Source organism: Entamoeba invadens, assembly GCF_000330505.1.
Source record: "Entamoeba invadens IP1 unplaced genomic scaffold scaff_1105074724821, whole genome shotgun sequence".
In the NCBI taxonomy this organism is placed as follows: Eukaryota; Evosea; order Mastigamoebida; family Endamoebidae; genus Entamoeba; species Entamoeba invadens.
The window spans coordinates 87,783-101,172 of NW_004440095.1; the positions used below are offsets into that span (position 1 = coordinate 87,783).

Genomic DNA, 13,390 nt, shown 5'->3' on the forward strand with positions numbered 1-13,390 from the left:
GGTTTTTGTGTTTTTTTTATAGAAGCATAATTGAGACTGGACTCAAGAAAACAAAGGTCGGGCAAGATTAAGAAATTCTGGATACAATTTTTCATTTCAAAAGTTCAGACAAGATCGAATTTTAATATGGTTGTGTTAATACTTGACTACTATTATATTATTATATATCAATAGTATTCGATTGTATGAAAAACAACATTACATTGCAATGTAAAAGTACAACATTTATGAATAATCAAAGCCATATTAATTCTAATATAAAAAGACCCAAACACACTGAATATAACAAAGCATGTTACTCTTCTTATATATATTGTCTACATTGTCTATTCAATGCGATAATTTGAAAAATTACAAGACGTACAATTACTTGGAGATTATGGAATGTGTACACACAATCCAAATATCAAGTAAAAATAAAGTCCAAATGATTACAGGTCTTAAGCATTTGTACGAACAAGTTTACGCTTACAATGATATTATGAAGAACCCACCACAACCTTCTTTCGACTCTGAATACTACAAACCAAATGACTTGATTGCTAGAATGGATAAATTGGACATGACAGATGGTGAACTCTACCCCTTTTACTATGAACTCAAACAAATCATTAAAGACGCTTACGACCTGCATTTATCAGTCAATTTGAACTCAGTGAATGATAAGAAAAATAAATATATCATTGACAATATATTCTACTTCCTTCCATTCAACTTTAATATTGATGAGAATAAAAACACTCGTTTGAGTGTGGCAAACATCTCACCGGAAATACTCACAGACGACATGTCTGCAGAGATAGCAAAGCATGCCACAGAGTCTGTTGTCTCAATTAATGGAGTTACTCCTCTTGAATTCATTAGAACTTTTGCGAATAAAAATGTTGGAGTCAAGTCACCAAGTGGACGATTTTCATATGCACAGAGTTCAATGACACTCTCTTCTTTGAACTATAATCCCCTTACCGAAGAAGAGTTGTCCACAACCTTTGAAATTAAGTACGAGAGTGGTGATATAGTGAAAGCACCTTATTACTTCTTGTACGTCTCAACGAGTTCTCTTTCAGAAAGTGCACAAAAGAGATTAAAAACACATGACATTGGGTCAAATTACTCTCCTCTTAAATTTAAGGACCTCATGCCTGAGGAAAAGACAAGAGAAAATGGCAAAAGAAGTGATCAAGAAGGTGCATTCAAATTTGACTTTGAAGACATTACAGGTGACTACAGTTGCAAGACTTATAACGACAAAAAGATTAACGTGTTGGTGTTAAAAAGCTTTTCCATGAGTAATGTACTTGCTTTCTATTCGGTGTCAAATACTCTTTTAAAATGTGCAGAACAGTTTGATAACAATGATTACCCCATTGCCGTAATTCTTCCACTCAATGGAGGGGGTTTCATTAATCTTGGGTTGGATGTTGAGAAGTTCTTATCACCACACAGCGACACTGAAGTAATAACTTCAGTTCGTTCAAGTGATATGTCTGGTCAGGTATTACTTGCAGGAACTGCTGAAGCTTTTCTTAGTCCAGAAAACTGTGAAAAAAGGTACATAATTGAAAATGGAAGTGGAGACTTAGGAGACTGGTTCTATAATTACCAAACTATTGACTATGGAAATGGAGTCTTGCACTATAGAACACAACCATCTTATTACCTCCATGGAGCTTTAGTCCAAATGAATTTAACAAAACATATCCGAAAGCCACAGGATATCGTCGTCTTCACAGACTCTTTCTGTTACTCCACTTGTTCTTTTTTCACTAAAGGGTTGGTTGAAAGAGGCGAAGCTATATTAGTAGGATTCAGCGGAGACCCCGAAGGAGATATAGAACACTTTGATGTTGGACAAGCACCATCCAGTGTCATCCAAGCAGGTGACATTAAAGACGATGAGCAACAAGCACTCAAAAAGATGGGGGTTTCTGCTGCTGTGACATACTTTGAGACATCTAAATTCCACTATGACTTGAAGGAGACTATACCCCGAGAATATATAGCAGACCGAGTCGACGAGAGAGTTAACTTATATACCTACACTAACGACAAAACTGATACTTTCATGGACAAAGCTCTCGAAATCATTGAGAAGTACAAGACTCAGTGTAACTCGCACAACAAGAGACTTGTTAAAGAAACAAGTGAGTGTGATAATAAAATGACCATTAAACACGCACATGGTGGATACGTCTGTGGTGATGACAACAAGTGGACTACAACATGTGTCGCTTCGTACTGTGATGAAGGCTATAAATTCGATTATTATAATCAAAAATGTATTGAAGATGTATGTAACCTCCCTGAAAATGACGATACTTGGATATGGATCACTGTTGGAGTTGTGAGTGGGGTATTCGTGTTGATTGTCTTCCTCATTCTTGTTGGTGTTATTGTCTTCTTTGTAATGAAGAAGAAGAAGAGCAAGTCTCAATACACTGGTTTAGCTTAATTGACTTATTAAACAAAATTCTTCTCTCATAAACACTTAATTTCCTTAAGATGTAACGAAAATGTCAACAAACACAAAAAGAACTGAATGTAAACCTCAATCTCATTATTGGAACAACTTTTTAGTCACTTCAAAAATAGTGTCGTACACATAGTCAGCACATGTAACCAAAAGACTTGGGTTACTACTTTTGAAGTAGGCCTCTGCTTTGTTTGCTTGAGCAAAGTATCCATTTTCAAGTAACCAGTCGATTCCCCTCCGAATAGCTTCTCTTCCTTTACTTGGCCCACTCTCTTTTTCAATGTAGTTGACTCCATTACTTGTTTTACTTTCAAAATAGACTCTTTCGTTCAACAAAAACGCGATGTCCTCTCTGATCTTCATTTTAACGTCAAACACGCCAACTTTCTTCTCACACTTTTTGTCGCCAGCTTTGTTATTTTCTTTCACTGTGGAACACTCTGTATATTCCACACTTGCTTTACCACTCTTGAGATGAACCCCAAACCCATCTCTTTCAAAATAGAGTGTTGCATTTCCCGTTAAAGTGCCTTCATAATTATCAACACATAACACATACAACACTTCATCTTGCAACCCAACGTTATGTGGAATATACCCCTTAACTTTGGCAAAGCACTGCTCCTCGCTTTTGAAGCTCAATAAGATGACGTCAACTTTGTTCTTCGAGTCTATGTCAAGCACTTGATATTGCACTTTGTCATCCTCCAAATAACTCTCCACAGCATATCCAACTCTTTCCATCGCCTTCACTTCAATGTTCGTGATGTTCTCAATCTGTTTGATGGTGTCGGTTATAAGGGCAGTCCCCACCTTCCACCCTTTCTTCACAAATTCCTCATTCGTCTTAAATTTGAGTTCTAAGTAATTCCTCAAAGTCGACACAACAACTAACTCCCCGTCTTCGTGCCCACTCACATAGTCCATAACAAGCTTCTCGACATTTGAAAAGTACGCACCAACAGTTTTGTTGACGACGTCTTCTTTGGGAACATGACACCCGTCAATAACCTTGTTGTCTCCAATCCCCAATTTCTCGACTAGCAATTCGTCGATTTTAGTCGCGCAATCAAAAACGTCGGCGTTGCTCTTCTGAACGTTCGTTTGCTCTCCAATGAGTACCTTTCTGTGGAAACTTCCTTTGTTTAAAACAGTCCGAGAAGTCTCCTCGTAAAAGGTCGAGTTCCCGTCAGTTGTTCGAACAAAAAATGAGACTGTGGTGGTCATCTCACTCTCAAAGAATACTGCAGAGAACCGTGTTTTGGGGTTGACTGTTCTTAATATCTTCAGATGGACCAACTCGGGGTCCAACTTGAAGTAATTGTCAAAGACAATAAGTTGCGAAGGGTACACTGGGGGAATTAAAAATGGGGCATAGTCTGGAAAGTAACTTCGTAAATACAACATGAAGAAACTCAGTGGCGGCAAGTCGACTTTTTTATATGAAAAGGTTGGGTCAAGCTTATATGGGACTTCTAATTGTTCTAAAACATCCTTTTGAAAGGGGTTGTTCGTCAGAGTTGATAAATAGTATCCTCCATCCTTTAATGAGTTACTCACTTGTAAAAGAAACCCGCCATCTGGCGTTGATATAAAGGTGTCTTCAATATAACTCAGACCAATACAGAGTTGAATCAGTATCAAAATCAACATCAATGTCATTAATAGTTCTTATTAATTTCCTTTTAGATTTAATTAAAAAAAACTGAAAAACCAAAAATAAATAAATTATTCATGTTTTAGTCTATTGTTTATTTTATTACACCACAAAATTGCATTATTAAACTAATGAAATTAATTAAATTACTTTAAAAAGAACAATTATAGATTTTTTATTTCCTCTTTTTATAATACTAATATAGTATATTATTAATAATAAATAGTATTAATTTGATAATTTTTTTAATCGCAATTTATAATATTTGAAACAAAAAATATTTGAAGGAAAAAAGTGGAAGAATTCTAAGAATAGAGTAGATGGAAACAAAAAAAGAATAGATAAAATAGATACTTAACTAGAAAAGCATGTTGAGCACACAACCTACTTATGAACCGTTTGTGCTTGGGTTGGGATCGACACAAAGCAGCGAACAAAAGGACTGTCCAAAACAAATTCCTTCGTTTAATACAAAGCAGTCTCGAAGTGACTCATCTTCTTCTACTTGTAAAATGACTATTGGACTGAAAGGAAGCCCACAGAAAACTGGTTCAGAAGAGAAGACAATTGAGTATGAAGCGGAGAAAGACCATTATAGTGAACAAAAAGGTGGACAGACTCAGTGTGTGAAAGAAGACAAAGAAACAACAGAGAAAGATGAAAAAGAGTATTCTAAGTCATATGTTGAGGTTCTTGAATGTCAATTAAAGAAATATCAAGAGATTCCTTGGATATCTGAAATAAGAAAAAAGAGGGAGACCGAAGACTTGGCACTTTTACTTGGTAAAATGTACGAAGAGTACTGCAACGTGGTCAACGAAAACTTATTACTCGAGATGAAAATTAATGAATTGCAGGAACAACTGAACTCAATAAAAACGGTTCACCAGCTCGTGAACAGATTCAACTCGATTCAAAAGAAGAGAACTAATGATTTTGTCTCAGTCATCAAAAACAGAATTAATTTAGAGCATCCTCTCCAACAAACTTCTCCCACTTCTCTTCATGATGACACCAAGTAGTTTTTCTTCACTTCAAATAGCATAGAAAACACTTTAAGCCTCATTTTTTGTAGTTTCTATTTTCTTTAGTTTCTCAAATGAACACGATATCTACTCTATTAATAAAACTATTCAATTTGAAGTATCAAACTATAATTTAACTATAAATGTATTTCTATTTTTGAGCTATCAAACCCTTCTTTGTTGTCGACTCTTAAGAAATTGAAGAACATCAAGTTCTTGATAAACACAATTGAACCAAACGAAGAATAACATTAAAACAGTGTGATAAATCAATTTAATTCCTTGATAATGACACTTCCGCCCTTGTGTGCGAAGAAGTGGAAATCGATATCTCTTGGGAGGTCGAGTGTGTTTTTGACAAAGCCGACAATCTCTCTCAGCTCGCTCTCGCTGTCTGTTGACATCCACACAAATATTTTTGCAAAGCTTCGAAGAGAAAAGGATACGCCGTTGATCTTCTCGCGGTGTTCGAAAGTCTCGCCTATGCACGTTAACATCAACCGAAGCCACACGTCCTCTGCAACCTCTGCTTTTTCGGGTGTATTCACTGGCATATTAAATACAAGTTTGCCGCCATTTTCAGTCGTTTTTGGCTCGACATCTTTTCTAAAGAAAAAGGAGTCGATACCCTTTGGAAGAGTTGTTTGTTTTTCAAGGCTGTCGTAAAGCCCCCAGAACTCTTCAACTGAATGGACATTAAATATAGGAGTCGCGGTGACTCCTGATGTCGAAAAGACTTGGTTTGTCCCCGGGTCAAACCAATACGTCCAACCCGTTTGGAGGAGGTGGAGTGGGATAATTTCTTTAGCTTTTGTCATAGTAATATGTTATTCAGTTCAAGTTCTTTTTCTTGGAATGGTTGAATTGTACTAGTTAAATACTAGTAAAGTTGAATACCATTAGTACTATAGCTTTAATTGTTTTAATAATTAAAATGGTTTAGATATATTAGATAGTATAAAAACTATAAAAATAAATTATAATATTTAATTAATTAAATTTAATTAATAATTTAAAATAACTAAATGCTAAATTATAATTAAAATAAATTAATAATGAATAATTAATAATATTGAGTCTAAAAATACGACTAGAATGTATCGACTAGACTCTATTTTTTACGTTCATGATTTGATATTGTTGATGATTAAAAAAATTTGGTAGTACATACAAAGTAAAAAAAGAAAGAATACAATTATGGCTTATATTGCGAAAGTTGCTCGAGGAACCCTGAATTGGGAGATGCACAAGTTCGTTTCTCTTTGACTCTTTGAAGAGCATCCTCGAGCGGCAACGAATTTTTTTTCATCAAGTACGCCACGACAAGGGAAGCGGAACGACTGACCCCTTGTACACAGTGGACTAAAACGTTTCGTTCAGTTGAAACAAACTTGTCGATGAAGTCGAACGCTGGGAGGAAATAAGGAGAGATGGTATCAGATGGCATATCCCCACAGTCTATAAAGTAATATTCGACCTTCTTACTGACATACAAAGGTTTTGTACCAATCGAGAGTACGCCCTCGATCTCAAATTCTCGTAGAGATGATTTCACTGAAGCTTGCACTGAGCCCAAATACAAATGAGGAAGAATACAACTTGGTATAACTTGAGAGAATGGTGTCCAGAAGTCTTTTAAATAGATTGGGTTCATGTGTAATATGGTCGTGATGCGATTTCCACACACATTCAATTTCTCGATCGACCGCAAGGGCGCCAAGCAGTCGTAGTCGAATTCCTCGAGTTTGTTCCAACTCAAGTCCAATTCACTTAACGAAGTCAATTTGGAGATTTGTTCCAAAGGAATTGCGTCGATTTGGTTGAAAGAAAGGATCAGTGATTTGAGAGTGACCAACTGACTTAAATTTGTGAATGAAGTGATTTTGTTGTTTGATAAGTTCAAATACGTCAGTGATGTCAGTGAGCCAAAATCGTTTGTTATTTGTGTGATTTTGTTATAGGACAAGTCGAGTGTGTTTAAGTTCGTGAGTATTTGTAACGATGGTGTAAATGTGAGGATGTTGTCTATAGCAAGTACTGTCTTCACATTGACTGAAGTGATTTTCTTAGTGTTAGATGGTTGTTGTAATGAAGTTCTAATGAACAATAGAAGAATAAATAAGAGGGACAAACGTGTTGTTTGATATCACAGGAGATGAATTTTAATAACTTCCCGTCGCTGAGCTTCTTCTTCGAAGCATTCACATTATGACCAGTCTTCATATTGCTATGAATTACAGAATTAAAGTTCACCAAAAGGTTTGTAATTCATTAATTTTTTAACCCAATTTCCCGTCTTATTTCAATTGTTGAAACCTAATAAATACAACACAAAAAGTTGTTTTACTCAACTTGGTGGTTTGAATAAGTTGTATATAGTTAATTATACTATAATTTTATTATAATCAATTGTATTGGTAGTTGTGAATATTCAAAAGACTATTTTGTCATGTGTTTTTTTGATTCAACTTGGTGAACAAAAAAAACTATAAAATATAGTAAAAAGAATTAGAAATAAATGAAAAGAAGAATCAAATGAAGTGGATGGCAAAAGAGGAGATGAAGAGTGTAATGCCGACAAGGTAAACAATCAAAGACTCTTTTTGTGAGTAAAAAACGAAGTATATAATATATAGTATTTAAAACTAACATTAACAAACTATTGTCGTACAAGTTTGAGAAGTCTGGGAAGCCAAGGTAATTACAAAGAGCATGACACAACACACAACTTATCACAGACTTTGTACAGAAATAGACATACGACGAAAACATGCCAAATAGTGTTGTAAACATCACTTGGACTATGGCGGTGACTACTTTCTTGGTATCAATAACACTTTCTGTGATAAGGTGGTGGAGGTGTGCCAACCCAAAGAGTGTCGAGCAGTAGACAAACGCGAATTTCTGTCCCCATCCATGTGTCATCAGAAATGGTATAAAAACGCCTCTAAAAAGGGTTTCCTCAATGATCGGTGCTGCTATCACAATACGAAGAACAGCAACTTTGTCGTCGAGAGACATGACATAATCCGTGCCCTGACTCACACAATAGAAAAACCCTGCAAAGAGAACCAAAATTTGTGTGATATGAAAAAGTGTTTGTAGTACTGGAACATTGAACTCAATGTGCGTATTAAGTACTAATGAAGCCATCGCCGCAACAATAACCCCAACAAGAAGTCGTATCAATATGCAACTCGTGTTGTCTTTGACGTATTTATTAACTATATTTAATAATACTATAAGCACATTTGTAACTAGAAAGGTAATAAACAATGCACTCCACTCGCTGGCCTCCATCTCTTCATTTAAAGTTTTTTATTAGTAATTATAATACTATTTTATACTATAGAGTATAAGAAATGTTATCATTTTTTTTTCAAGTATTTTTATATTATAAAAAGGTAAAATAATTATTTATAAATAAGTTAAGTTGTAAATATCAATATGAACTTTGTTATTATTATTAATAAATTAACACTATAAACAATATTAAAGAAAAAAACAAGTGGTTCAATAATCAAGGAAATTTGAAGTTTATCAAATATTTTCCCATTTTTTAGAAGTTTATAATGTGTTTTACTTTACATATACCAAAAAAATCAAAAATGTATTTATATCTTGGTGCAACAGTTTATTAAAATATAAAGCTTTATTTTTAGTTTTAACACTTAAGACTTATGACTGGATGGCAAAAAATCGGTGGATAGCGGAAATAGAACACATTTATTTCTAAATATAAAATATTTTTTTTATTTATTTTTAAAAACATTGATTGACAACATATTACAGTCCCTCAAGCTAGCCTTATGGGAAAAGCTTGCCTTCTGGAAATGTTTTTCATTAATTCTAGTTTATTTGTAATTTTAAAATAACAAAAATATAGTATATTTTGAATGTGTTATTTATAACTTGTTTAATCCATGCGCTTGCCTTATGGGATTTTATTTTTGGAATTTACCACTTCATCGTTGTTTTTGGCTAATCTACTGGAACTTCATTTCCCAATTCTTCAAGTTCCATCATGGTAAAAGGTCTTCTAATACCATTGTTGTCAAAAAGCGGCATTGATAATATTTCTAGGTCATATTTTGAAACGAATTTGCTGTTCGTTGTTCCAAAATCTAAATAGCTACTAAAATTATGCTGTTGGAAATCAGGTGATAGTCTAAGATTAAGCTGTAGTTGTCTTTTTTGTGGCAAATCTAAAGGCAATCCGATATTAAGTTGTGGTGAATTTTGAAGTTGGTTATATATTCGAAAACCGACCTCGAAAGTCGGTTGTAATGTATTGTTGATCTTCGTCCACACGTCTTTTGCGTCGACAATAGTTTTTTCATTGGCTATAATGGCAGTTGTCATGACGACATTTTCGCGTGGTGGCGTCAATTTGTCAATTATGACATCACTCAAAATTGGAATCACCAATTTATGAACCAAAGATGCATGTTTAATATCAACGTACACTTTTATAGAGTGGTCTTTTATGATAGATACATAACATGCTCTAGTAAAAGAAGCAATTATATTCTCAGAAGTCGTCTTTTGATATATCGAACGAAGTACTTTAGAAATCTGGCTTGTAACTCTGGCTCCCCATTGTGCTCTTTCCTTTTCTATTGCTTTCGTAGAAATGGGATCCTCAAGAGACTTAATCCATTCAGAAAACAAACAACACAGTTCATCATTTTCTTCGTGACATTCGGTTCCTGCCGTTTGATTGGTTGTTGGTATTTGTAGTCTTTTAAATGTTGTGAATATGGGAACTTGTGTTGTTGCATTCTTTTTTACAATTCCAAACAAACACAAATCAAGTGGTTGAGTGAGATGACTACTATGTGGAACTAAAAAATGTATGTTGACGTGGTTACATTTAAAAATTTCAATCAAATCACTATCAAAATGAGCTTTAAAATTATCCATGAATATCACCGACCATGTTGTTTCGTTGAGTTTCAACTTTTTACGTTTTTCAACGATATACTTCAACACGCTGTCATACATCCAACTACAAAATATAAACCTGTTAACAAATCCCGTGTTGGTAAAATAAATCTTGACTTTGGGGTAATTTAAACAAATGTCTTCTCCAATGTACTTGTTTGGAATTACTATTGCAGGAGAACAGAATTTACCCGAAGCGGATATACACGATATAACAGTACTTCGTTTTGATGAACGTGAAATTCCAACATTCGTTGTTGTCGTTTTATCATCAACAAAAACTCTTACTTTTTGAGAGTCAGTCCATTCATTAAATCCTATTTCGTCTATATTATAAAACAAAGCAGGATGTGTTCCATTCCATTCTGAAATTTTAATGTAATTATCCAACAAGTCTTTTGGGTTGCATTCCAACCTTTTTAACTCTTCTGGTCTAGCCATAGTGGTTGTTTTGTGGTGAAATTGTTTAACATGATTCACTATTCCATTTAAAGAGACGTCGAAATAAGGATTGAATTGTTGGCATATTAAATCAACAACATGTGGTGTAGCAACAATTGATTTTGCATTACAACATTTAAACATCTGACTGATTGCTGCATCCATTTCAAAGGTAAAATGACTTGGTCTTCTTGGTTGTACCTATTTTTGGATTAAATGATTATGAATTGCACCATCAGTCAATCCGAACAATATGCCAATTGTTGCTTCTGAAGCTTTAAATTTATTTCTTATCATTTTTATTTGATCAACTTTTGTTTGACACACAAAATAATCAGGACTTAATTTTAATAAAAGATCTTTTGCTTTGTTTATAACTTTTAAAGAAGCCAGACGTCTATTTTCACTTGAAATAATACATTTTTTGATTTCATCTAAACTTAATGCTTTTACTCGCGTTGTTTTTGTTTTTTGAAGCTCGAAATCAATATCTAAAGTTTGGTTGTGGATTTTTTGTACAACAGCTTCTGTGAACGTTTTATAGTCATGATCAAAATCCATTTGTTTGATTTATTCGAGATCTATTTTTATTAAATCTTAAAATATCACTGATTTTCAAAACATTGTTCTCAACAATATACTATTATTTATTAATTTGTTATAATAAATAAAACTATTTTACAAAAACAATCCCATAAGGCTAGCTTTTTCCATATAGCTAGCTGTGATTACTGTAATTGGTTTCAGTTTACACATAAAAGATATTTTGAATTACCCAAATTCGGTTTATTATGAAAAATGTAGTATTATTTTTATAGATTATTTAAATTAACCACTTTTTTAGTTGTAAAATTTTCACAATATAAACTTGTTACAATACAATGGTTTTAAATAATTATTTAATTTAAATATAGTTATAATTGTTGTTTAAGGGACAAATTTACACAAGCATAAATAACAACGTAGAAACAATAACGTGGTTTATAATTATTTTGTTTTAATTTGTTTTTATTCAATAGTTTACACTTATATGTTATTCAAACAATTAAAAATAAAACATACTATTGATTTTCCTGTTTAGAATCAAGTGTCATGTTTACTACACCTTTTTATTGTTATTTAAACTGTATTGGTGTTGTTACAGTTTGATTTTGTGTGTTATTAAAAATTTTAATTAAAAAATTGATTAATTTTGATTGTTTGTATCAATAAACAATTATTTTGTTCATAAGGATTTTTATTGAAGTTTTTTAACTCTTTGACACCGAGCAAATTTATTTTTATATATCTTATGTTAAAATGTTTTAGAGCAATAAGTTGGTAATAAAAATTGTTGTAAACAAATATATACTCTTAAACTTGGTTTAATGTTTAATGATTTTTGTTTAAGGTATTGTGTTTAAATTCATAAGTTGCCTTATATTATATTTGGACTTTTCGAAATGAAAGTTTAGTTATTGACAGTGAAACTCTTTAAATCAACTAACTTTAAATTATTAAAAATTATTATTCAATTAGTGGCTCCACTTAATTCTTTTATTAATGTTGTTGTGTTTATAAAATACACGTGATTAATCTTGTTTGTTGTATTATAAAAATAATAAAAAGTTAGTAAAATAACAAATTTACATAATTTTGATTATATGTAATTATGAACAAAAAGTCTCGGAAGGAAAAATGCGACCACATTATTAAGTTACACAATAAAATCAATCACAATGAATTATTTTTTCTGCTTTAAAAAAATGTCACACAAATAACTTAAATTTTACCATTATTAACCCTTAAAAATAGCGGTTTTAATTATTTATAAAACAAAGTTATCGACATGATTAAATGTTTAAATCAATTAATAATAGATATACAATATTGTATATATAAATGTAATTTTCAGTTAAATAATGACTTTTAATGACATTGTTATTCTCTATTATTCATTGTAACTATTGTGTAAATTATTTGACATATTGTTAAAACCAAAAATATAATAACCAATTGTTATCAATTTTATTGTGTAATTATTTGGAGGTTTTCAATTATCATTCAACATATTTTGTTGAGAATCACATTCAAGTGAGACATCAAATACAATTATTTTTTCTTAACTATTGTTTTATTGTTTTTCAAAATACAAAACACAACAGTAAATATATGTATTTCTATAATACCACAAATATCACAATCAATTAAGACGGAGGCACCTATTTAATAATAATAATAATATTATTAATTTAATAACAACATTTGGTGTATTGGGTTTTACTGTTATTTGTTAACAGTAAAACACTTTCATTTGAAAAACAGCCTAAAATTAAATAGTGGTAATTGTTAAATTTGCAAATATGAAACATAAAACTAAAAATTCAAAATGTAACATCAATATCAAGAGAATAACACAATTTAAAATATTTTTAGGTTCCGACTTGTGGCTAATATATACATACACATAATATATTACAATCAATAGTCTAAGGGAAATCAACACATTTAATTAATAGACAACTACTTTACAAGTGGTAATCGAATTCAACAATTACATTTGTATTGACATTATTGTATATATTTTATTTATAATTGAAAATGCAGTCTTTTGAATGTTAATTAATGTTGTTAATGAAGCATATATAAACTGTATATTTTAAAATAATTAAATAGAAGATAAACTTTTAATTTTGGTTGTGCTCAAATTAAAAAAAATAATACATTTTGTATAAATTATAACTTTATAATTAATAATAAAAAACAACAAAATAATAGTAGTTAAGTATGTTTAAAATGATTTCTTCTTAATGACCACTTCTTTTTGATTTTATATATAAAATGATATTTAATAATAAAATGATTGGTACT

General features: G+C 31.9%; 6 protein-coding genes across 6 annotated transcripts; 2 read left to right on the forward strand and 4 right to left on the reverse strand.

Moving 5' to 3' along the window:
- Positions 1-292: 292 nt before the first annotated feature.
- Positions 293-2,452, forward strand: EIN_043900 (hypothetical protein; the record flags this gene model as incomplete). The annotated part of the gene is made up of 1 exon (XM_004253565.1): positions 293-2,452. The coding sequence occupies one exon, from the start codon at positions 293-295 to the stop codon at positions 2,450-2,452; it is 2,160 nt and encodes a 719-aa protein (XP_004253613.1).
- Positions 2,453-2,557: 105 nt separating this feature from the next.
- On the reverse strand, positions 2,558-4,135 carry EIN_043910 (hypothetical protein; the record flags this gene model as incomplete). The annotated part of the gene is made up of 1 exon (XM_004253566.1): positions 2,558-4,135. The coding sequence occupies one exon, from the start codon at positions 4,133-4,135 to the stop codon at positions 2,558-2,560; it is 1,578 nt and encodes a 525-aa protein (XP_004253614.1).
- Positions 4,136-4,498: 363 nt separating this feature from the next.
- Positions 4,499-5,152, forward strand: EIN_043920 (hypothetical protein; the record flags this gene model as incomplete). Its single annotated transcript, XM_004253567.1, has 1 exon — positions 4,499-5,152. One exon carries the CDS (start codon positions 4,499-4,501, stop codon positions 5,150-5,152), a length of 654 nt encoding a protein of 217 aa, XP_004253615.1.
- A 272-nt stretch (positions 5,153-5,424) lies between these two features.
- EIN_043930 (eukaryotic translation initiation factor 4E, putative) lies at positions 5,425-5,973 on the reverse strand (the record flags this gene model as incomplete). The annotated part of the gene is made up of 1 exon (XM_004253568.1): positions 5,425-5,973. The coding sequence occupies one exon, from the start codon at positions 5,971-5,973 to the stop codon at positions 5,425-5,427; it is 549 nt and encodes a 182-aa protein (XP_004253616.1).
- Positions 5,974-6,350: 377 nt separating this feature from the next.
- On the reverse strand, positions 6,351-7,378 carry EIN_043940 (dual specificity protein phosphatase, putative; the record flags this gene model as incomplete). Its single annotated transcript, XM_004253569.1, has 2 exons — positions 6,351-7,220; positions 7,289-7,378. 2 exons carry the CDS (start codon positions 7,376-7,378, stop codon positions 6,351-6,353), a joined length of 960 nt encoding a protein of 319 aa, XP_004253617.1.
- Positions 7,379-7,686: 308 nt separating this feature from the next.
- EIN_043950 (protease U48 caax prenyl protease rce1, putative) lies at positions 7,687-8,176 on the reverse strand (the record flags this gene model as incomplete). Its single annotated transcript, XM_004253570.1, has 2 exons — positions 7,687-7,754; positions 7,816-8,176. 2 exons carry the CDS (start codon positions 8,174-8,176, stop codon positions 7,687-7,689), a joined length of 429 nt encoding a protein of 142 aa, XP_004253618.1.
- Between the last annotated feature and the right edge of the window lie 5,214 nt (positions 8,177-13,390).